Source organism: Mirounga leonina, unplaced genomic scaffold (assembly GCF_011800145.1).
Source record: "Mirounga leonina isolate KUSES-001 unplaced genomic scaffold, KU_Mleo_1.0 Mir_82, whole genome shotgun sequence".
In the NCBI taxonomy this organism is placed as follows: Eukaryota; Metazoa; Chordata; class Mammalia; order Carnivora; family Phocidae; genus Mirounga; species Mirounga leonina.
The window spans coordinates 46118348-46141312 of record NW_023270825.1 but is presented as its reverse complement, the minus strand read 5'-3'; the positions used below and the strand labels follow the sequence as shown (position 1 = coordinate 46141312).

Here is a 22965-nt window from a genome sequence, read left to right as displayed (position 1 = left end):
CCATGATGCTCCAACAGAACAAATAAATTAGTGGGGGGGAAATATGTCAAAATATAGTATTTCTAAGCATCAGACGTGAATGCATGTTGCAGGATAACCTTCAGATAATCTTTATCTCAAGTCATTCAAGTATATAAGTCACAGGGAAAATATTTGAATATTCTGAGAATTCTTTAAACAGTAAAAAAATAAAACCCACTCAACATTTAAAAGAAAAACACACTAACAATTTTTCTTTTAGAAATGTAAAGAAATTTCTGTGGCTTGTGGGGATGTCATGGGTGAAAGGAACACAAGGTCTGAAACCTAAAGATAACCAGAAAACATATGTTTTCATAAATACAAGAAATACTTACTACAGGATTAAAATGACCAAACTTGAGAACTGGAAATATACAGGAATTGCAAATACATGTCTTCTTTTCCCAGTCCCAGCCCCAAATACCCACCTCCAAACTCTCCTCTCAACTCTAACCGGAATGTGCTTTAGTGTTGAAATAAGAGCATTTAGGTTAACAGCTGCTAAACGTGTCTCGTGCATCAGTAGAGATCCTTAAGCAGACACGCTGGTCTTCTGTTAACACAAAGCTGGAGGACCCCGTGAACGAACAGGGCGCATACAACTTACCCACACAACTGCGTCCGTCTCCCTGATACCCAGAGACACACTCGCAGGTGTAGTCTACCCCTGCCCCCGGGTGGCAACGAGCCCTCGTGTCACATGTGTGTCTCCCATCGTAGCAAGGATTCACACGGATGGGGTCTGAGTCCCCTGCAATGAGTAGAGAGGAAATAGATCACACAAGCACAATCTGGTTGTTATAAAGAGAACGGCACCAATGGGAGATCGAGGACTCCTCGGGACGGCCCACATACTCATCTGTTTGGGGGCGCGCCTGGCGACCTTGCTAAATTTTTAATACCCCAAGCTGGGCTAGAGTATTTAAATTGCAGTATTAAATTCCAGAATGGCCTCCTCTTGCCTACCCTAGAGACAACTAACATTTTCTTGCTTACAGTAGGCTTGCGCCCAGGGAATAAAAACATCACATGGCATAGTTTTATCGTAGAGTGCTCTCACTCGACCACCTCGTGTGATTCTCAGGATGACTTTGTGAGGTGGGCTGTTATCCCCATGATTGGTAGTTTTCACAGATAATTGAGAGACATTGGAAAAATTGCCCCAGCTCACAAAGCCAGGAAACGGTACAGCAAGAACTCACACCCCAAATTTCTGCCTCTAAACTGGGCAGTCTCTCACTAAAATTCACTATTTCCTAGGTCAAAATTTAATTACTGGGAAAATCTTGCCTTTTTTAAGGTTTGGAAGACTAAAGAGGGATGATTTTTGCAGTATTTACTTTTTAGGATTAACCTTGCCACAGATCCATCCATCCACTAGGTCGTGGTAATACTTAACATCTGAAATCTTCCCTAAAGAGCTTTGTTTCTGGATAGAGCACAGTAGTAATGCTTATTGCAACCCTATTTGCCAGGCACTGTTCTAAAACCTTTATATATACCATCCCTTTAAATCCTCACAACTGCACTTATGAGGAAGGTATTACTATCTTCATTTTTCCTATAGCACACAGAGGCCAAGTAACCTGGCAAAAGTCACACAGTCAGAAGAGGGGGACGGAGCAGGGATAAAAAGCCAGGCTGGCTGTGCTTTGCACCACTTTGCTACGGCCACCACCGAAGGAACTTCATACAGTTAGCTAAGCTGAGGGCGCAGAGATGACGTGGGAAAGAACCCCAGACACAATGAGTCCATTAACTCTGGGCAGTTCCATTCACTCCTCTGATTCCTCAGGTGTAAAACAGGAATAAAGATAAGGATTATATCTGCTAAAACTGAAGAAAATAAAGAAACCCTGACATGATATATATGAGTGGCAATTCCCCCCGTGGGCAGGCTTACCCAGTCCCTAGGGGCGACGTTCCTTCTTCCTCCTCAGTGGCACCCCTGCTCGTGCTCACTTGGTTTCAGCTTTGTCTCAGTCCCAAGAATTAATTCTGGTCTTAGATCTCAAAGGTTTCAGGAGCTTCACTCAAACCTCCCAGGCTTCACGTCAAGCCATCCCAGCTACCAGTGGGGCTTCGTCTAAGTCATAACTTGAGCTTCTGCCTTGGATTTCGGCCAGTGCCGGAGTCCCGGTCTTGACGGCCAGCTCAGCATAACCCAAGTCCTGCCTCGCTCTCACGGCTCCAGGGACCAGCATCTTGGCATCAGTAGACACAGTGGCAGTACCACCTACCTTAACTTCCTAGTACCACTTCCTCCTGGATTCCCTCTCATTTCTCTCTAGCTCACCCACATCTCCTCACCCCTCTTACCTCAGGCAGGTGGGCCTTGCCTATGTAACTCCCAGTCTAGACCCAAGTGCTTGCTGCCGTCACCTGTGTCAGACTGGACACCCTGTCACCTGTGTCACCCTGTCCTTCAGGATGTCCAGCCACCTCCCCACAGCTTGCCCCACTACCCACGTGGACCCTCCCGCTATTCTGTGTTAGTCTGCTGTGAACTGGGGTGCCTTGGCTGAGTCTCTGAAGGGACCTCCCTGCATTCTGGTAAATTCCTCCCGTCGCCTTAGAAGACACCCCCACCATGTGCTCTTGCAGGAGAATATTCTTATTCTCATATTACGGCCTAAAAAGAAAAAAAGGAGGGCCATGGGTTTATCCTTGGATTGCTGCAATGATGCTAGCTGGACTAGGTTACAGAATCTTTGCCAAGAGAAAAGGACCAATAAATGGCTCCGGCACTTTTTAAACCTGATGAACTTAAGGGTGTCAATGTGAGCCTAGCTCCAGATAGCAAGCAGACACCTTGCACATCCCTCGTTCTTCCCTCTGCACCTCTTGGTGGACAGGATGGAAACACAATGCTGGGGTTACGGGGTTGTACAGCCCAAGTTCCTGAGACAGTCCCCAGCATGGCTATAGTTAAGAACAACAGGGTCATGTCCTCCCTGAAGGCCTGATGCAAGACAATTCTTATTTCTCCATTTTAGGAGAAGATTCTGTATAAAATGCCTGGCCTACCCAGCCAAAGGGGGACGTGAGCTTTGAAATGATTTAATTTGTAAATACTAACGCTTAACCTTCTTGCCCCATACTTTCCAGCATCCAATTTGCACTGTGGCACATTCTGGCAAAGATTAGTAAGTATGCAGAGATGTCAAAAGCTTACCACCCAGCTAGGCATGCAAAAAATGCAGTCCAAAAGCTGACTTTCAGACTTGGATGGGATACCCTGGCCTACCTGAAACTGAGGGGGAAAAAAATGTCCATAATTACAGGACACTGATTTAAAATATGCTTCACTGACTCGGCAGGCCACATAATTCACAGAGCCCAGTGCAAGAGGAAAATGTGGAGCCCCTTGCTCAAAAATTAAGAGTTTCAAGAGGACAGCAGCAGAGCATTAAACCAGTGTGCAGGCCCCGAGCACAGGCCCCGTTCACGGAATTCGGTTTCCAAAACCCTTGTTTTAAAAATACATTCCTAAAACCACCGGGCTCTGCATGCTCTCTGGCATGTTCGCGTTCTCCCTATTGCAGCACGAACAACGGGATCCTCCTCACAACGAGTTCTAGTTCGCCCTCACCCTCTCCAACAGCCTGACTCTCTGACAGGAGAGCTGGAACTAATTTCCTCATTTAATCAAGAGAAGAGCGGTTTTCCTTCAAGGAACAGTCCGTCCCGCTTCCCTGCGTGGCCCTCTGCCCAGTCTCCTCAACTTGCCAGAAAGAGCCCCGAAGTGGGCGCCAGGGGGCCCGGTTCTAGGAGCCCAGGAGGGCCGACCCACACCTGAAGCGCAAACACTGGGCGAGGGGCGGGGGCTGCGGCTGGGCCAGGCCCCAGGCTCTGATGGCTCACCAGGCGGACGCAGCCCCGACAGCACAGCCTCCCCGGCCCTGGGAAGCCACGGGCGCCCACGTCGGCTGGGGCGGCCACTCTGTGTCCCAGACGTTCCAGCCGGACCGTCATTCCCTCTGGAGAGACGGAAACACTCAAGATGATAATGCTGTGCATGGAGGGCAGGGGAAAAGGGGGTGCAGGGGGGTGAGGGGGGCAGGGGGAAGGATTTTGTCATTTGTTTTCTTTTGCCCCCGTTTTTCTCCTATTCAGGGAGCATAACCCGTATTGCAGTGTTCTATAGGGGTGGATGCAATAAGGTGCAGACACACAGGGTTAAAACACACATTCCCTCTTGCAATTCGGCCCAAATTTTGAGGCGTCCAGTGGAGTCCATGTGGGAAAGCGGGGCCAGGCGAGGGACAGGGGTGGGCTCTGGAGCTGGTGCCCGGGATTGGGTCCCAGCTGGCCGCCTTGTAGCTGTGACTGGGCAAGTCTCTATAAAATGGGGGCTGATGATCCCCCTACTGGGCAGGGGGTTGTGTGGGACTAAGTACTCAGAACAGGGCTTGGCACCAAGTAAACTATCCTTTGCTATTGTTAGGCTTTGACTTGCATGGAAGGGAAAATCACATAAAGTTCTAAAGACAAATTAGCAGCCTGGTACCTGATAGTTTGCTGGCATTCTTTCTGTTACTCCCAGAGCTGGTCGGTCTCCAGGAAAAATCCACCCAGGGATTTATCTTTTCCCTACATACTTCTAGAATCGGAGTGGGATTCCTTGGTCTGGGAGGCTCCTCCGCTAATCATTGGTTTTTACACATCAGACACCTTACACCAGGTGTAAAGGGCAGAAGGAGGTTTTCCTTTGTTTTTGTTCAAATCTTTTGAGAAAGAGGCAATAATCTTTTCCCTTCTTCCGATACACGTTTCTCTAAAATCAACTGACATTTTCATGCTATTAATTCAACACCTTATAATCCATGGGCTCCCAATGCCTGCACCCCCAAGCAAGTTTCCTAAAACCAAACTGCCCACCCACCCCACACCAGCAAACTCTGGATTCTCCTTTCAAGTCATCTCTGCATCCTTGAAGAGTCCAGCCCTCTGGCCTTAATCTCGGTATCCTATTGCTAAAGTGACCGTTGCACCCTGAGCGTGAGGAGGCTTCCGGAGCCCTCCTCTCTAATGCTGAGCAGAGACACCAATTCCGGCCTCAACGGTATCAATATGGAGCCCCATGTGGGAGACCCTCTCTGTTCTCCTCCTGTGCCCCTCGCATTCTAGGGGAAAGCACTAGCTACTGGCTTTCAGAATTAAACCGTCCCTTTCAGGCACCTGGGTGGTTCAGTCAGTTAAGCGTCTGCCTTCGGCTCAGGTCATGATCTCAGGGTCCTGGGATCGAGCCCCGCATCGGGCTACCTGCTCAGCGGGGAGTCTGCTTCTCCCTCTCCCTCTGTTCTTGCTCTCTCTCAAATAAATAAAATCTTTAGAAAAATAAATAAAAGGTCCCTTCCATCTGACAATTCCCTACCTGCTAGGGTTCCCGGACTTGGCAAGCTCATCTTCTGGCTCGCCTAAACATTTTTTATTTTTTTAATCAAGATTTATTTTTAAAGAACAGTTTTAGGTTTACAGAAAAACTGAGCAGTAAGTAAAGGTTCCATACCCTCCCCTTTCTCCAGTTTTCAGTTCATTAGCTTCTTGTATTAGTGTGGTACATTTATAACTGATAAACCAGTATGGATATAGTATTACCTAAAATCTCTAGTTTACATTAGGGCTCACTCTGTGTGTCATGCAGTTGTAAGTTTGGGTAATAGCTTCACTGTCCTAAAAATCCCATGCTCTCCCCATTCACCCCATCTCCCTCCCCCTGAACTCCTGCTAACCACGGATCTTTTTATTCTCTGTAGTTTCACTTTTCCTAGAATGTTATATACAGTTGACCCTTGAACAACGTGGGGGGTAGGGGTGCTGACCCCCTACATAGTTGAAAATCTGTATAACTCGACTCCCCCAAAACTAATAGCCTACTGTTGACCAAAAGCTTTACTAATAACACATATTTTATATATTATATACTGTATTCTTATAATAAAGTAAGCTAATGTTAAGAAAATCGTAAGAAAATACGTGTTCAGTACTGTATTGAAAAAAAACCCACATATGAGTAAACCTGCCCAGTTCAAACCCATGTTGTTCAAGGGTCAACTGTAGTTGGAATCACACCAAGGTAGCTTTCTTCAGACTGGCGTCTTTCGCTTAGCAATGTGTATTTTGGGTTACTCACGTCCTTAATGCTTCATAAGCCTAGAACATTTTTACCATCACGTTTATCAAGCTTCACAGTTGTGGTTAATTCTAACTGAAGCTTGAGAAACACTGCTCTGGTTTTTTATCCCCCTACAGCTATTTTTTTTTTCCAGTTAAGATAGAACTCACAAACCATATAATTCCCGCATCTAAAGTACACAATTCAATGTTTTTTAGTATGTTTACAGTTACGCAACCATCACCACAATCAATTTTAAAACATTTTAATCCCCCCCCAAAAGAAACTTGCATCCTTTGGCTATCCACTCCTTACCCTCCTATTATGCCCCAGCCCAACGCAACCACTAATCTACTGTTTTTGTGGATTTGCCTCTTTTGGGTATTTCATTAGATAGAATCAAAATGTTGTCCTTTGTGACAGTTACCTTCACTCAGCATATTTTCAAAATTCATTCCCATCAGTATTTCATTCCTTTTTTATGTGTTGATAATATTCCACTATATGGATACAGGACATTTTAAAAATTCATTCATCAGTTGATGGACATTTGGGTTGTTCCTACCTTTTGGCTATTCTGTATAATGCTGCCATGAATATTTGTGTCCAAGTTTTTGTGGGGACATAAACTTTCATTTCTCTTGGTTATATAGCTAGGAGTGGAATTGCTCAAGTGGTAACTCTGTGTTTAACTTCGAGAAACTGGACTGTTTTCCACAGTAGGTATACCATTTTATACTCCTGCCAGCAATGTATGAGGATTTCAGTTTCTCCACATCTTCACCAATACTTGTTATTATCTGTTTTTTATTGTAGCTGTCCACATGCATGTAAAGTAGCATCATTATGGTTTTGATTGTGCTTGCATTTCCCTGATGACTAATGATATCGAGCATCTTCTCATGTGCTTTGGGTGTTTATCTTCTGACAAAATGTTCTATCCAAATTTCTTTTTATTGTGTTGTAAGAGTTCTTCGTATATTCTAGATACAAGTCTCTTATTAAATAAAGGATTTTCAGGGGCTCCTGGGTGGCCCAGTAGGTTAAGCATCTGCTTTTGGCTCAGGTGATCCCAGGGTTCTGGGATCGAGCCCTGCATCAGGCTCCCTGCTCAGTGGGGAATCTGCTTCTCCCTCTCCCTCTGCAGCTCCCCCTGCTTGTGTTCTCTCTCTCTCTCTCTCAAATAGATAAATCTTTTAAAAAGTATAGGATTTTCAAATATTTTATCCCATTCTGTGGGTTGTATGTTCACTTTGTTGATAATATCCTCCAAAGCACAAGTTTTTAATTTTGATGACACCCAATTTTTTCCTTTGTTGCTTATGCTTTTAGTATTCTCTCTAAAGAAGCCATTGCCAAATGCAGAGTCACAAAAATTCACACCTATATTTTTTCTAAAATTTTAACTAAATTATATTAACATCTTTGACCCATTTTTGGTTAATTTTTTTTTAAAGATTTTATTTATTTGACAGAGAGATAGCGAGAGCAGGAACACAAGCAGGGGGAGTGAGAGAGGGAGAAGCAGGCTTCCCGTGGAGCAGAGAGCCCGATGCGGGGCTCGATCCCAGGACGCTGGGATCATGACCTGAGCCGAAGGCAGACGCTTTTTTTTTTTTTTTTTTTTTAAAGATTTTATTCATTTATTTGACAGAGAGAGACACAGCGAGAGAGGGAACACAAGCAGGGGGAGTGGGAGAGGGAGAAGCAGGCTCCCCGCAGAGCAGGGGGCCCGATGCGGGACTCGATCCCAGGACCCCGGGATCATGACCTGAGCTGAAGGCAGTCGCTTAACCAACTGAGCCACCCAGGCGCCCATCCGAAGGCAGACGCTTAACGACTGAGCCACCCAGGTGCCCCTGGTTAATTTTTGCATATGGTATGAGATAAGAGGTCCCTCATCATTCTTTAGAATGTGGATACCCAGCTGTTCCAGAACCATTTGTTTAAAAAACCTATTCTCTCTCCTCACTGAATTGTTTTGGCAAGCTTGTCAAAAACCAACAAACTGTAAATGTGTTTGTGTTTATTTCTGGATTCTCGCTTCTATTGCATTGATCTGTATATCCATTTTTATGCTAGGACCACATGGTCTTCATTACTCTAAGTTTTGAAATCAGTAAGTGGAATTCCTCCAACTCTGTTCTTTTTCAGTATTGTTTTGGCTATTCTGGGTTCCTTAAATTTCCTTGAATTTTAGGATCAATTTCTCAGTTTTTGCCAAAAACCTAGCTAATAGGATTGTGTTGAATCTATAGATCAATTTAGGAAGCATTGCCATTTTAATACTAAGTCTTCTGATTCATAAACATGGAATTCAGTCTTCTAATTTTCTTTTTATTTAGGTCTTAATTTTTTTTTTCCAAAAATGCTTTATAGGTTTTAATGTAAAAGTATTATACTTAAAAATTTTTTGGGGGGCGCCTGGGTGGTTCAGTCGTTAAGCGTCTGCCTTCGGCTCAGGTCATGATCCCAGGGTCCTGGGATCGAGCCCCGCATCAGGCTCCCTGCTCTGCGGGAAGCCTGTTTCTCCCTCTAACTCTCCCCCTGCTTGTGATCCTGCTCTCACTGTCTCTCTCTCTGTCAAATAAATAAATAAAATCTTTAAAAAAAAAAAAATTTTTTTTATTCCTAAACATTTTTGGAACAGAATCATTTAAAATTTCCTTTTCAGTTTGCTCATTGTTACTATATAGAAATACAAGATCAAAATACAAAAATTATATCCTGCAACTTTGCTGAACTTACTAGTTCTAATAGTTTAATGAATTAGATTTTCTACATATAAGATTACATCACAGGGGAACTTCTTCCTCTCCAGTCTGGATGCCTTTTTTTATTGTCTTGCCTAATTGCCCGGGCTAAAACTTCCAATCCAGGGCTAAATAGAAGTGGCAAGAACACACGCCCTTGTCTAATTCCTGATCTTAGAGTGAAAGCATCCAGTCTCTCCTTGTTGAGTACGATGTTAACTTGGGTTTTTCTTACATGCGGTTCTTTTTGTTTTTCCAGGCACTGGCTCTGTCTTACCTTCACTTGGTGAAATCGTTCTCTTCCTTTAAGTTCTAGCTAAAAATGTCACTTTCTAGGGACCTCTTCCCTGAACCTCCAGGCTAGGCTCATAGCACCCTGTTCTCATCACAATTGTAACAAATACTTGTCAGCATCATTTTCCCTCCTGACTTGGCCTCACCTTGTTCACAGGTGTCTCCCCAACACAGACTGGCACACATACGGGGTTTGGCTACAGATCAACTTCACATATCGTACTCTATTCCTTCGCTTGGCAGGGACACTGTTCTAAAAGTTCCATTTCTACCTCTGTCTCCACCTCTAAGACAAGACTCTGCTTTATTCATCCTTACCCCCAGCACCTAACACAGAGCCTGGCCCTCAGTAACCCTTAGGAACCTCTGTGAATCATTCTGAGGGGACTCAAAAAGGAAGCAATGTTAGATTCAATTTTTGCCCAAAACAACAGAAGGAAACGTACCTTCAACTGGGCCAATCTGACTGGTCACAGCAAATCTAAGCACCCTTTCTTCATCCGTGTACAAGGCAAAGACCCGGTCCACATTCAGCTGCTGGGTGGTGGGGATGGCCGGGTGTCTGGGGGCGTGCCTACAGGCCTCGTAAGTGATGTTCTGGTAGATGCGGTAGGACCGTGTTTGATTGATGGCACCTAAGGTGAGCGAGTAGTCTCTGGAACTTGTGGAGGTCACAGCTGCAAAAGACATTATTCAGCCCAACTGGTAAATGTTTAAAATCTTAGAGAGTTTCATGTGGGGTCGATTTTTTCTGTAGGGTTTTTCACCTAATGCCTGGAGCATATTCCCTTGGGAAATTCCTGAGTTTATATGGAAAACCCGCAAGGCAATTCCGGGAATCTGAGTAGATGCAAAGCCAAAGTGCCGTCACTGCTGTCATTATTAGCAAAGAATAAATTCTGCTACCATGTGCCAGCGACGCCAGGCACTCTAGAAACACTGCCTTCTTCATGCCTCATACCAGCGAGGTGGGCCTCGAGATCATGTGCAGGGAGCCTTACAGAGGTCAAGAAATAGCCTAAGACATGAGGCCAGCGTGTGATAGAGCTGGAACTGGAACACAAGTCAGCCTGACTCTACACCCCAAGTTTTCAACCAGTCCACACTCTAGAGGACACAGATGTGACCGCTCCCAACACCCTGCACTTAAGCCCGAAGGGCTCAGGCAAAGGAAGGGGCCGTTTCTCTCAGTCTCAGCGTGGAGTCGGAAGCCCGGACCAGTGTTCTGTTCACTGTCTGGGTCTCCACTACCCGTTCTCCTCCCTTCGTCTCCTGCCCGGCTTCCAACTCTCACACCACAGAAGGAAGAAAGGCACAGCTTCAAGCAAACCACTCTGCTGCAGGACAGCAACTGTGACCAAGCCAACACCTTGCATTCGGGTGGTTTTCCAGAACTCATCAGGATTGACACATGTCAACCATGGAAAGCAAGGAGAAAAGGTGTTCTTATGCTCATTCTGAAGAGAAAATAGGCTGTCAGATGATAAGTGACCTTATCCCCATATATTTTCAACTACAAATCTGTGATGTGAATTCCTATCTTCTGACTCCAAATCATTTTACAACACTGTGCAGCATCTCATTTTAAAACAGGCTGAAACAAAGGTACAGGACAAGTAAAAATTCCAATAATCCCTACTTTCCTGTGGTCCAGATGGTTTAAAACTGTATGTACTTATACAACCCTTACACACCCCCAGAGACAAGGTTGTGGTTTCTTACATTATCACTGGCATCACATTAATACTGGGATGGGGATACTGATATTCATTTGTGTAGCAGCCAACACTTCTCTCACTTATACTATATATTTGATAAGAGTAATAAAAAGGATATTGAGCTTCTTTTATGTAACACACGGTGTTCTAAGGACATTCCACGTAATAACTCATCATCCTCACAAATATCTTGTAAAATATGGACTATATCCCCATGTTATAGATGTCAAAACTAGTTATACATACCTAAGTCCGAGTAGTGGTAAATCTCCTTGTAGGGAGCTATGTGGACTGTGAAATTTGCTGGGATGTAAGGCACCTGGCCTTGAATATTGGTCTTAATGCTCAGATAGTTCTCTGGGTCAAGTCCCTCGGCAGTTTGAGTGATTCGAACCGTCTCTTCTCCTGGGTAGAAAGTAACTTCCATATCATGGGTAAAGGTAGCGCCTGGAGAGGAAGTAAGACTTCAGCACAGAGCTAGGATGAGGTAGCATCTTCCAGGAATAATTACCAGCGCATACTTAATTTCTACTGCTGCTGGAGATGGTGCCTAAGAAGATCATCTGATATCCAAGACTAAGTACTATTAGCTGCTGATTTCATCCAGTTCCCCAAATTTCTATTAAACAGTGAGGTTTCATCCCACCTCATTTCACACTGCTTCTCTTTCTAACAGCTTGTTTTCTGTGAGAAGCTACTGGGGACATCTTGACCCTTCTCTTTGTAAGGTTGCCAGACTTACAAAACAAACAAGCAAAAAAAACTTAGGACACCCAGTTAAATTTGAATTTCAGATAAATAATGAATATATTTTAGCAGAATACATCTCATACAATATTTGGCGCATACTTTTACTAAGTTATGCAGATGATGATTGTTTTATTCAAAACTTGCTGAAAAACAAGATCCTCCGAATAGCTCTTGAGTCTATAGCTGGAGGTGGGGGGGAAGAACTTTTCTCTCAGTACATTCTCTGTGATAAAGATAAATCCAGTAGGAAACAAGCCTTTGCAGGTAGGGAGGAAAGTGCCCCAAAGTATCTTCTACACCCTTGCTATCAAAGGGTGGTCCTTAGACCAGCATGAGCGTCTCTGGGGAGCTTGCTAGGAAAACAGAATCATAGACCCCACCGGGCCCACAGAGCCAGCATCTGCCTTTTCACAAGGGCTACAGGTGATCTGTGTGCAGGTTAGAGTCTGAGAAGCACTGGTCTGTACCATTATCAGTCAGAGTTTTTGGGGTGAGAGGAGGAAGGAAGTTTACTCACGAAGTAAACTCCTCTTCAGATACCCTGTGATCACCATTTGTGCATCCCTATTTGACAGATCTGTGCCTAACAACTCAAGTAAATACAGCCTGACAAATAAGCTTCAACCCATTCGGGTGAGAGGATGTACGTGTTCCAAAGGTAATCATCCTATTCCTCAGGACAACGTGGAGAACATGTGGATGGAATCAGTCTTTCAAAAACAGTCCTGTGAGACCAAACCATTCCCAACTACCTCCCCACAGAAAACGAGACCCCCTGAGGCTCTGGAACACGGAACAAGCCAGTCCTCACTCACGGAATATCAAGACCAAAGCATGATGGCTGGTGACCAGCGGCCCCTTCAAAGGCCCCTCCTACTCACCTGTGAAGCTGAAGCCATTCTCCCAGCCTGGTTTCTGTAAAGCAAAGAGCCAGCCAAAAAGGCCTCCGATTGGTGTGAGCGGGAGAAGGGCTTGGGCTGCAGGCTGAGGGACGTGGCTGATGGCCGTGTAGGCTCTGCCGTCATTGCCCACAATGTAAGCATGCAGGTCCACGTCCTCGAAGTGCACGGGCGTGTGGCCCACGCGGAGGTGGCCACTCACTTTCCCATTGACCCGATGAGGTGCCCCTGAAAGACAGCAAACCCAGTCGACTAGGACCATCGTCCAGGTTGGCGATGGGCGCACGGAAAATCATTCCACTCTCGATTCCCAAAACCCAGTCTTTGGCCATCCTCCTGATTCCATAACTGACCGATTAACCATCTAGGTACAAAACAGACCTGTCTTCGATTTCTTTTCTCCCATCCTCCCACTCTCCCGTCCACTTTGACTCTAATGAGCTGGCAAAAAGGAGGAAAGACTTCTGGCTAATCCTCAAATTGGGAAAGGAGCCCAAATGTGTTCATTTCTCAAACATTTATCCAGCACCTGCGAGTGGCCAGTGCTGGGATCCACGCAGTGGAGATGCGCGGTCCGTAATGCAGAGTTCCCAGCCCCAGTCGCAAACCAGCGAGCAGCAAAATCATACACAGCGCAGCCCCCAGCCCAGTCAAGCGCGCACGCCTTACCTTCTGGGAGACAGTGCTTCCCATTTCCGTAAAACCTGGACTGGCAGTGGCAGCAGAAGCCGGTGGCGTAGTCGGTGCAGAAGGCGTGCCGGGAGCACTGTCCGTGGTGGTGTTCACAGGTTTCCTTGCTGGCAGCATTATACGTGAAGACTGGAAAGCAGAAACCAACTTGCGTTAAAAGGACAGATTCCAGCACTGCTGTTGTCGAGCTTCATTATGGACATCACATCTGCACCATAAAATCGGCTTAGATAATCGGTCTTCTGGCAAGGAGTACTGCTGATGGCTCCCATCTGGTCTCAGTGCAGAGCAGGGGAAGGCGGAGGAGGCTGCACCACTCCGGGTGAGTGCAGGAACAGAAAGGCCAGCCAGGAAGCACACGTTAGGCTGAACTGCACAAAACTGCCGTCCTGTGGGTCTACAACGGTCAAATAGCAGGTTTATTGGCTCAACCCGAGAGTAACGACCCCGAGAGGAAGACTGAAGAGAGAAATAATGAATGCGGTCTTGGGTCCAAGCATTCTTCTCTTCTAGGGGGACCCTGAACATAGAGAGAATAGCTTGTAGCTTATCTCACTGCCCCGGGAAGTAGGTTTTCTTGTGAGAAGGGCCTGCAAGAGCACACACAACCCCCCCTAAAGAAAGTCTATGGAGAGGGAGGGAGGAGGGGGAAAGGAAGAGGGGAGCCAGCTCTGATTTGCCCCGTGCCCGTGCAGGGTTTCTGGTGGCGGGTATGGCACAAGCAGACTGCCACAGTATAAGAGAGGGGGCCACCTGTGGACCAGTAGCGGTTCCTGCCGTCTCCCACTTATTCTGCCCATTAAAAAAAAAAAAAGAGGGCCATCTGTACTTCCAAGAAACAGGAATTGGAGCAGATGCCATTGTCCGTAAGAGAAATGGCCAAGGGAGCAGGGCGTGGCTGGGGGGCGCTAATGGAGAAGAGGAGGCTTTCTCAGGACACCAGGGATGATGCTAATCCTGAGCGTGGTCTCTCTATGTTCAGGGTCCCCCTAGAAGAGAAGAATGCTTGGACCCAAGACTGGACCCAAAGTGGCTGTGCACACCTGGCCTCCACCTCCCTGGGAGCAGCAGTTGGGGGGAGACTCCGGGAGCACAGGGGCAAGCAGGGACAGCACAGAAGCCTAGTGCTGGACCCCGCTGATGCTGCAAGGGGTCAGCTCCCGAGGAAGACAGATACCCAACTCCTGGGCGAACCTAGCTGGCAGCCGTGCTCCAGATCCAGGTCTGAGGAGGAGGAAACCGGAGGGCAAGGAAGAAATGGAAAGATTAACAGGTAGGGACACAGGATTCCAGGGAAGAACAGAGAAAAACCAAGGGAGGGAAGATGTAGCACCACGTTAAGTAACATCAGAGCCAGAGACTTATCAGCCAGTGAAAACAGCCCACAGTTAACATTTAAATAGTGCTTCCTCTATGCCAGATACTGCTCTATGAAGTTTATTCACGCTTTCAGTTTGCTCATGAGCACGGGCCGTTTTTATTCCAGTTCTGCAGATGAACAAGCCGAAGCACAGATTAAAGGGACTTTCCTGAAGTCATCCAGGCAGTAGGTAGCAGAGTTGGGATTTGCACCCAGGAGGTCTGGCTCCAGATTCCTAACAGCTGTACTCCAGTGGAACCCAAGTACCTAGACCGAGAGAGCTAGGTTAAGGATCTGATCAGGTGCTTGAGGTTGATCGGCATAGACTTCAGCCGGTCAGATTTGAGGCATACTTTATAAATCAAGCCTAATGAATGGTAGGAGAGCGCAGAGACGAGCCAGATGGGGCTTACAGCTCGCTGGGGGCAAAGCACAGGAAGAGCATTAGCTTTTGGACAGTAGGACAGTCCTTGACTGATGCTAACGGGTTCTTGAGAAAGCGGCAGGCTGAGGCGTTGGCAGGACAGGTAATACGGTCTCAAGTGGAACATCTGGGAGCAGCGGGAGAATGAAGTCAGTATAGCACCTTGATGACACAGTTGAAAAATTTGTTTGATAAAAATAGATATTTAGGTATAACCCTGAACGTTTTTTTAAAATAGGAAAGTGATACAGAACTCACATCCCCCTCACCCCAAAAAACCCAGAGTGGATATTATAGACACTGTTGTGAAGAAAACTATGCATCACTGTCTACCATTGGTTTAAGAAGTCCTGGGGGATCCAGTTTGAGTAAAAAGAAACCAATGAAAAAAGAAAAGAAACCAATGTAACTCGTCAGTCTCAGGTGTCTCCAGCCCCTAAGGTAACCACTAAGTGTAAAGCAACAGCGCCTGGAGGACCTCGCCCAGGGGCAAGTGCTCAGGCAGGACTCACCTCCAGAACAAGGCAGGGAAGGGACATGGCTGTGTGGGGAGAACAGCAGGGTACTCCCCAACCTCTAGAACTCAACCTTGTCCATGGCTCAGGTAGCTCTGTGCAAACCGCAGAGATGCACTCTGTTCCCTCCTAGAATCGGGTGACACCCCTTCACACCTCCATTGCGAGAAGTCACATTTTTCCTGAACGTACTTCTGAGTACCAAGGTAAAGAAGCAATGTGATACAGGCCTAAAGGATAGTCATTTTCCGGTGAAGGTGAGTAAAAATAAAACCAAACTCTAAACACTATTCTCCGGAATTAAAGAAATGGTGGGTTTGTGTTATATTCCCTGTATTTGTTATTTGGTGAAGACTTGTCCTTGCACTCAGTCCCCATTGCAAGAGTGGGTCATCAAACAGGGAGAGACGGGAAGCAGGAAGACCACTGATAGGGAGAGTTAGGTTAATTTAACTAAAAGGCGCAGGCATGGCTTTCCTATGGGCAAAAGGAGAGGAGCTCAGCGATGCAGCCAGCAACTTACAAAGGTAACTGTGCAGAAGTTTGAGCTGATTGCCATACGGACTGCATTTTTCTCACAACAAAAAACAGTGGTTAGGCTCCCATGAAAGGCCATTAGACAACTGAAACTGTAATTATGACAGGTTATTGGTAAGCTGCTCAGGGATATTCATAAGCAGTTTTGTTGAATCTTGCATTCTCTGGATGGAGCTTACTGAGTCATAAACAGAAGCTCAACCTTCCAGCCCCATGAGAACTACACAGGAAAAGAAGATGGGTTCGCTTCTAACAGGGGCATCACAGGCTCCCCTTAGGATCCCTTTCCCGTGCCTGCCTTCACACAGGTGTGCTCACAGATGCACACACTTAAAACTTACAACATCAGCTTGTTAGGGGAAGGAGAAATGCCTGTTGCACTTTTCTTTCATTTATTAATTCAACAAATAATGGGAGCACTCACTATGGGCCTGGCTCTGATCTAGGAATTAGGGATAGAGCAGACAAACATTCTGTCCCGAAGCTTACATTCTCCTAGACAGCAGTGAACAAACAGGTAAATTATTTAGTACAGAGGTTGTCGTTAAGAGCTATGCAGAATCTTAGATCAGGGAAGGTCAAGAGGGCTGACGGTGGAGGGGACTTCGCTCTTTTAAACAGCGGGATCAGGAAAGAACTTGGGAGAAGGTGACCTCAGAGCAGAGGGCTAGAGGCAGGGACAACAGGACACAAGGGACATGGGAGAGGGGCAAGGGTGACAGAAGGCTGGGGAGGTACTGGCCAGTTGGCAGAGGGTCCTGTAGGTCACAGGAAGGAGCTGGGCTTCAGTCTGAGTAAGAAGGGGAGCCACTGGGGCGTCTGGAACAGAAGAGTGATGACATCAGACTTACGATACCTCGAGAATGAGCCAGTAAGCAGGTGCTCTGGCAGCTGGAAGTGCTGTTGGAGAGAAGAAGGGCCCAGATACGGAATATTTTGAAGATGGAGCAGACAGGGTTTGCTGATGGGTTGGATGGAGCAGAGAAAGGGAGCAGAAAGGGGGAGAAGGTGAGAGCAAGGGAGAGAGAGAAGACAGAGCAGAGAGAGAGAAGTCCACGTGATATTCACATCTTGGTGAACTGCCATCTCCGGAGACAGGGACGCTGTGGCGGAGGTTTGTGAGCGATCGGTTCCAGCAACAGCTTGGAGGCATCAGGGAAGCTCTGCCCCCTCTGACAGGACCTACAGCCTCAGCAGGGCCCCATTCAACCACGCAGAAGGAGAGCTGCATTTCTCTGTGGGCTGGGGAGCGGGGACCATTGCATCAGAATCACCTGGGGTGCCTGTTAAAAACTCTAATTCCCAGGGCACACCTTAGCGCTACCAATCCAGATTCTAGGGGTGGATCCCAGGTATCTGCACCTGAGCCACTCCCCTGGTGGTTCTTATGCCCACTGGTGATGATGTTCAGGACGTCTGTAAACTTTCCATTTCTGAGCTAGGGAATGCTCGTTAACGTAGTTAATGAATTTCATCTGACAGCAGCTCCTAGGGTGGTGGGATTTCAGAGAACGCTCTCACATTCATTCCTGGCCGGGTGAGCAACAGGACTCAGTGCTTATTGCCCACTTGGGCCCAGATCCACCAGCAAGCAACGTGAAGATCCTTTCATGGAGGAAGCCCAGAAGCCAGACCCTTCCCTGAAGAAGAGGCAGAACTGCACCTAGAAACAGATCCCACATGCAGCTATCAATCCCAGGCAAGAAAAGCCAGACTTTTGGCCAATGGGCCTTCTCAAATTTCTATGGGAAATGCAGATAGATCCAAAGATGCTGCACTACTTGAAGGTGTAGAATCAGTGTCTGAAATCCCAGCTGGATGAGATGTGCGATGAGCTCATCCCAAAACAAAGTGGCAATTTTCTTTTTCAGTGATATGCCTCTTCACATCAGAGTTCTGGATGTATTTTCACACACTTCTTCCTAGTCTGGTAAAGAAATATTATCTCCAGGGGCGCCTGGGTGGCTCAGTTGGTTAAGCGACTGCCTTCGGCTCAGGTCATGATCCTGGGGTCCCGGGATCGAATCCCGCATCGGGCTCCCTGCTCGGCGGGGAGTCTGCTTCTCCCTCTGACCCTCCTCCCTCTCATGCTCTCTGTCTCTCATTCTCTCTCACAAATAAATAAAAATCTATAAAAAAAAAATCTCCATTTTACGGATGAGAAAATGGAGGTCCATGGACATGATAATGGTCTTCTGGCTCTAAATCCCATGCTTTTTCCATTACACGGGGCAGTACTCAGGTGTGGCCTTTGGAATCACCAGGGGACCTGGTTTAAAAATGCAGAGTCTAGTTCAGAAGGTGGAGGAGGGGTGTGGAAATCTGCATTTTAAAGAAGGGCCCCAGGTGAATCAGATGCAAGCGAACTAGAGCTCACCCTGAGAAATCCTTTTTCTTCCATGGCCTCCTTTCTCCTGAATTTACCCACAGGCTCTTTCGTAGACCCTCCTGGGACCCACTCTGCCCGAGAGCACCTGTCACAGAGACTCAAACAGTAGATACAAGTCTGCTGGTTTTTCAGGGCACAGCAGGAGGGCGGAGGCCGGCCAGGTTTGAAACACTGAGTTTACAAAGGCTTTGTGAACTGTGGTTAGACAGCAGGTAAAGCAGTCTTCACATGAGGACTTTTAAATCTCTTTTCTTTTTCCCATTTAATGCTTTTTTTACTCTTCTCATATCCTTAATAGAAAGAAAAATGGGGGCGCCTGGGTGGTTGGTTAAGCGACTGCCTTTGGCTCAGGTCATGATCCTGGTGTCCCTGGATCGAGTCCCGCATCGGGCTCCCTGCTCGGCGGGGAGTCTGCTTCTCCCTCTGACCCTCCCCCCTCTCATGTGCTCTCTCTCAAATAAATAAATAAAATCTTTAAAAAAAGAAAGAAAGAAAGAAAGAAAAATGGGTACCTAAAAGAAGCAAAAGCATGGCCAAAGTACTTGAGATTTGTCCTAATTGGGAGTTACTCATGAAAATGGAAAACTCTGCACCAGATTTGATCTGTCCTTCAGTCTTCATTTTGCCAGCAACATTTAAGCACCTGTCTGCAGCCTTGGGCCTGCCCTCCCTTGTTAAGGGCTCTGGCCCAGCCACGTGGAAAAGGGAAGGCGGGCAGGTTCCAGGCACAGTGTGGGAGCACAGAGGGGATGGACGGTGTCCAGCGTGGGGCTGCCCCTGGCAGCTGGAGTGACTCTTACTTTTAACAGCTTTTACTACTCAAGAAAAGGACCCACATTTTCACTGCAGGAAAGATCTTCCTAAGTCTCCCTGCCTTGAAGAATGATGGATTAGTAAGAAAAACCACATCTAACTTTCTAATGAAAAACAGTGGCTTGCTTTTTCCTCCCGTTTTCATGTTTATTCCTGGTGTGTGTGTCTGTGTGTAGCGTATAGTGATGCGAGCTGGGCATCATTATTAGGACCAGGACCCCAGCAGGCTCTGCCATGCAGGTGTCTTCACGGGTATGGGAGGCCTTGGTGTTCGCAGACGCCGAGCAACCTGGAGCTGTACCCGGGAGAGAGGCTTTCTCATCTGGAAGGCGGGGTGGGGAGGCAGAGCCTGCTCTAATCCATCGCGGGGTGGAAGCCGCATGAGTAACACATTCCTGCAGCCTTTCCCAAAGCCAAAAGTAGGGTGGGACTAGAAGCCGCAGGGAAATCCCTGTGACACCCTGGGCTTTCCCGGCTCGACTGCCATCTAAGGAGGAACGCAAGGATCCAACAATGGAGTATGAAGAGGTTTTGAAAGCCAGGTGTCCCTCCCCCTTTCTAACTCACCATGCAGATGGAGGCGGGGTGCCGCTCCTCATAGGACCACCTCAGTAGGTGTAAGGATATCTAAGAGCTCTGTAAGGTATCATCCCTGCTCCCCACCACACAGGTGGTCCTGGTCAGCTGTCGTCCTCACCTCGCTCACCTGCCCCCTCGACTCTCTCCCTCTTTCCATTTCCACACTCGTCAGTCCTCTGTGCGGACTGTTTCCCCAGTTTCCCTCTCTGGACTCAGAGTCTGACCCCATGGGCTGGCTCAAGGCCCTCCTCCTCCGCGAAGACTTTCCAGACTGTAGGGACACATGGGTCAGCTCACAGCTGGGGCCAGTCCTTCCATGGCTTCCTTGCCTCTTACTCAGACAAGTCAGTCAGTATTTCCAGGCTTCAGTTTCTTCCTCTGTAGCATGGGAAGACTAACAGTATCTACCTCACAGGGCAGTTCAGAAGAGCGACCGTGACAGCACAAACTAAAGCAAGTTCCCACTGAGTGGCCCAGTGGGAATGCAGGAAATGCCAGTCCCAACTTCTACTGGTGCCTCGGTCAGAGGAGGACACGTGGCAGGTGCGCACGCAACTTTCTGGGCTGTCGACAAGCTCCTGGAGCTCCCTGGAGAAACAAGACACCTCAGACAGAGGATGCTTGCGTTTCCATTTTATGGCTGGTTCTGTGCTCTATGAAAACAGACCACAGCGAATGATACACTTGAGGCCAGCACTGGAGTGTGGTTGGGACATTCTTGCGGGGTGTACACATGTTCTGAAAAGAATCTACATTTCTCAACAACAAGAAAAGTCTGTAAAAAGAGTCCCTAAGGGCAAAAAAAAATTTGAAAAGAAAGGGAGAGAGATTTGGGGTTTCTTTAGCTAAATCTTAAGATCTTCATTTGGCAAGATGACTTCTAAGTTTAAAGGGGAAATTAAAACATATGGGGCTTGGAGCTTCCCATATTCAATTTTGGTTCTCACAGCTACTTCACGAGGTCTACACTTCCTCCATCTTCTAGCTGAGGAAAATGAGGGTCAAACAGAGTATACATCTTACCCCAAACCACACAGCAGAGTTGGGAATCAAGCTCAAGTCCACCTAATACCAAAATCCATGCTTCTCCATGCCATCAGTAGAAACAGCCAGGCAGGATGGCTCACGGTGGGGCCCTTGTAGGCAATGTTCTGTGTGCGTCTCTGCCACCCCCCCCTCACCAGCTGTCCCAAAGGAAGTCCGCTTCTGCCTGACGGACCTCTGGGGTGCCAATGTTTCGTCTGGAAAAAAAAAAGTATCTAACAACTGCATGGTTCCATAATCCATGCAATCTTCCTAAAGCCTGAGGTGAAAATAGAAGCTCACCCATTTTCCCTCTCTGCTTTCAGGTTTTAAAGTCTTCCCTCCGTGCTTTCTAACATGCGGTTGCTGATTTTTTTTGTCCTTCAAGGTTCAAAAATGTCCAGTTAGATATTTTTTTCTAAATGTCTTAGTGTATTAACCAGCTTTTTCATATGCATTCTGCCATTTCTAAGACGTCAGGAGTGGACGCCCTCCAGCAGCTGCTAAATATCAGAGTTCATGCCCCAGAAGTGTGATGGCTGCCGTCTCTGTTCTCAACGTTCCTTAAGCCTCCTCCCTGTCACTCCAGTGAGCTCAACCTCTCATAGCTCAAAGCAGGCTGTGCAGCCCTTTCTTCTGAACTCTTTAATAAGTCACTCCACAAATCTGCTTCTTCATATTCCAACCTCTTCCCAGGGGAGGAAATCACAAAGCGAAAAGACCATTTTAGGATTCCATCTTCACTTCAAAATCCCTTTACTAAAAATCTTTGATACTTGGCTTTACATTTTCTTTAGATATATGGAATTTTCACTGAAAAGTCAGGAGATTGTCAGAAGGGTGTGAAGGTTCTGAAGCCTTCCAATCAAATTCACATCTTGGATTTGACAGAAATGTAGCCCGTCGGCACAAATTAAGGCTCGGTGATTCAACAAGCCTATTGGCTAGTCTCTAGCCAGCCCCCACCCTATTCCCACCCCTTTAAATCTCCTATAATTAGTAACAGCAGCCACAATTTATAAAGGATCAACTGGTGCAGACACTGAGAACTTTGTTATCTCATTTAGTCCCCTCAGCAAATTTAGGAGAAATCCGAGAGGCTTGGGGGTTCCATGAGTTGCCTCAGGTCACCCAGCAAGTGAACGTGCAAGCAAGCGAGGCAGCTAGGATTCAAACCTAACTTTGACACCCGTGCTCTCCCTCTAATCATGACACGATGCCACTTTGATCACAAAATAGTTTCTTTCCTCCTAAAATAGCACTTCTTCAAGCATATTCTTGCAGATCACTACCACAGCAGAAGAACCCAGAAGGCCCTCTTTGCTGGGTCAACATGTCTTTACTACAAAAGAATGGGAAACAGAAAAGGTAGGTGGGGGGGCGGGGTGTGAAGGGGTAAAGAGGTCCTGAAGAGTGCTTTCACCTCTGGCCCCCTTCCTCCTATTAGAGGTCAGATGAGCAGTCCCTGGAACAAATGGAATGAATCCCTGCTCAGTTTCCCACTCACGTGTTTACATCCCTGACTGGGAAGAAAGAACTGAAGTGACAAGTCTCAACTAGGAGAAGAAGGCGAAATGGCTCCATGTCTGTATTAATTAACCACTTCCTCCTCCCGGCATTTTTTTTCTGGACCCTCACTCTGGTCAGTGAGTCATGAAATGAGGACAGGACTCCAGGGAGGTGAACACCACAGCTGCACAGCCATGAACCAGAAATGACAAGACACAGGTGGCTAGCGACTTGCTTTCCCCACGGGTCTCTGCTCCCACACACCACCGATGCATCTCTAAGCAAGGGGCGCACAAGCGTTGTCCCACAACAGAGAACGAATCAGGAATGTTCATCTGAGCCAGCACAACCAGCCACTTAAAACTACAGCCTGAACCCCTCCATCCCTGTAATGTCTATGAAACCTCAGAACGTTTCACCTTTGCTGAACTTTCAAACTGAAATACTTCATTACACTTGAGAGCGTAGCTGGCCCAAGCAGCCTAGTTCTTCCCCACTTGCTTCATGAGGCCCGTTTATAAAAAAAAAAAAAACATTATTAATGGTCAAGAGATTCCAAGAGAATTTGCCTGC

General features: G+C 46.9%; 1 protein-coding gene across 4 annotated transcripts in view; it reads right to left on the bottom strand.

Annotated features, from left to right (window-relative positions):
- Positions 1-22965, bottom strand: part of NID2 (nidogen 2) — a 59822-nt gene that overhangs the window by 20789 nt on the left and 16068 nt on the right. For 3 of the 4 annotated variants that reach the window (XM_034992640.1, XM_034992639.1, XM_034992638.1), the window contains exons 5-9: positions 13223-13372; positions 12536-12781; positions 11151-11351; positions 9633-9863; positions 629-772 (exon numbers count right to left, since the gene is read on the bottom strand). In XM_034992640.1, the coding sequence (XP_034848531.1) occupies positions 629-772; positions 9633-9863; positions 11151-11351; positions 12536-12781; positions 13223-13372 (972 nt within the window). The remainder of the gene's footprint in view (positions 1-628; positions 773-9632; positions 9864-11150; positions 11352-12535; positions 12782-13222; positions 13373-22965) is intronic. The other variant, XM_034992641.1, reaches the window with a different exon arrangement.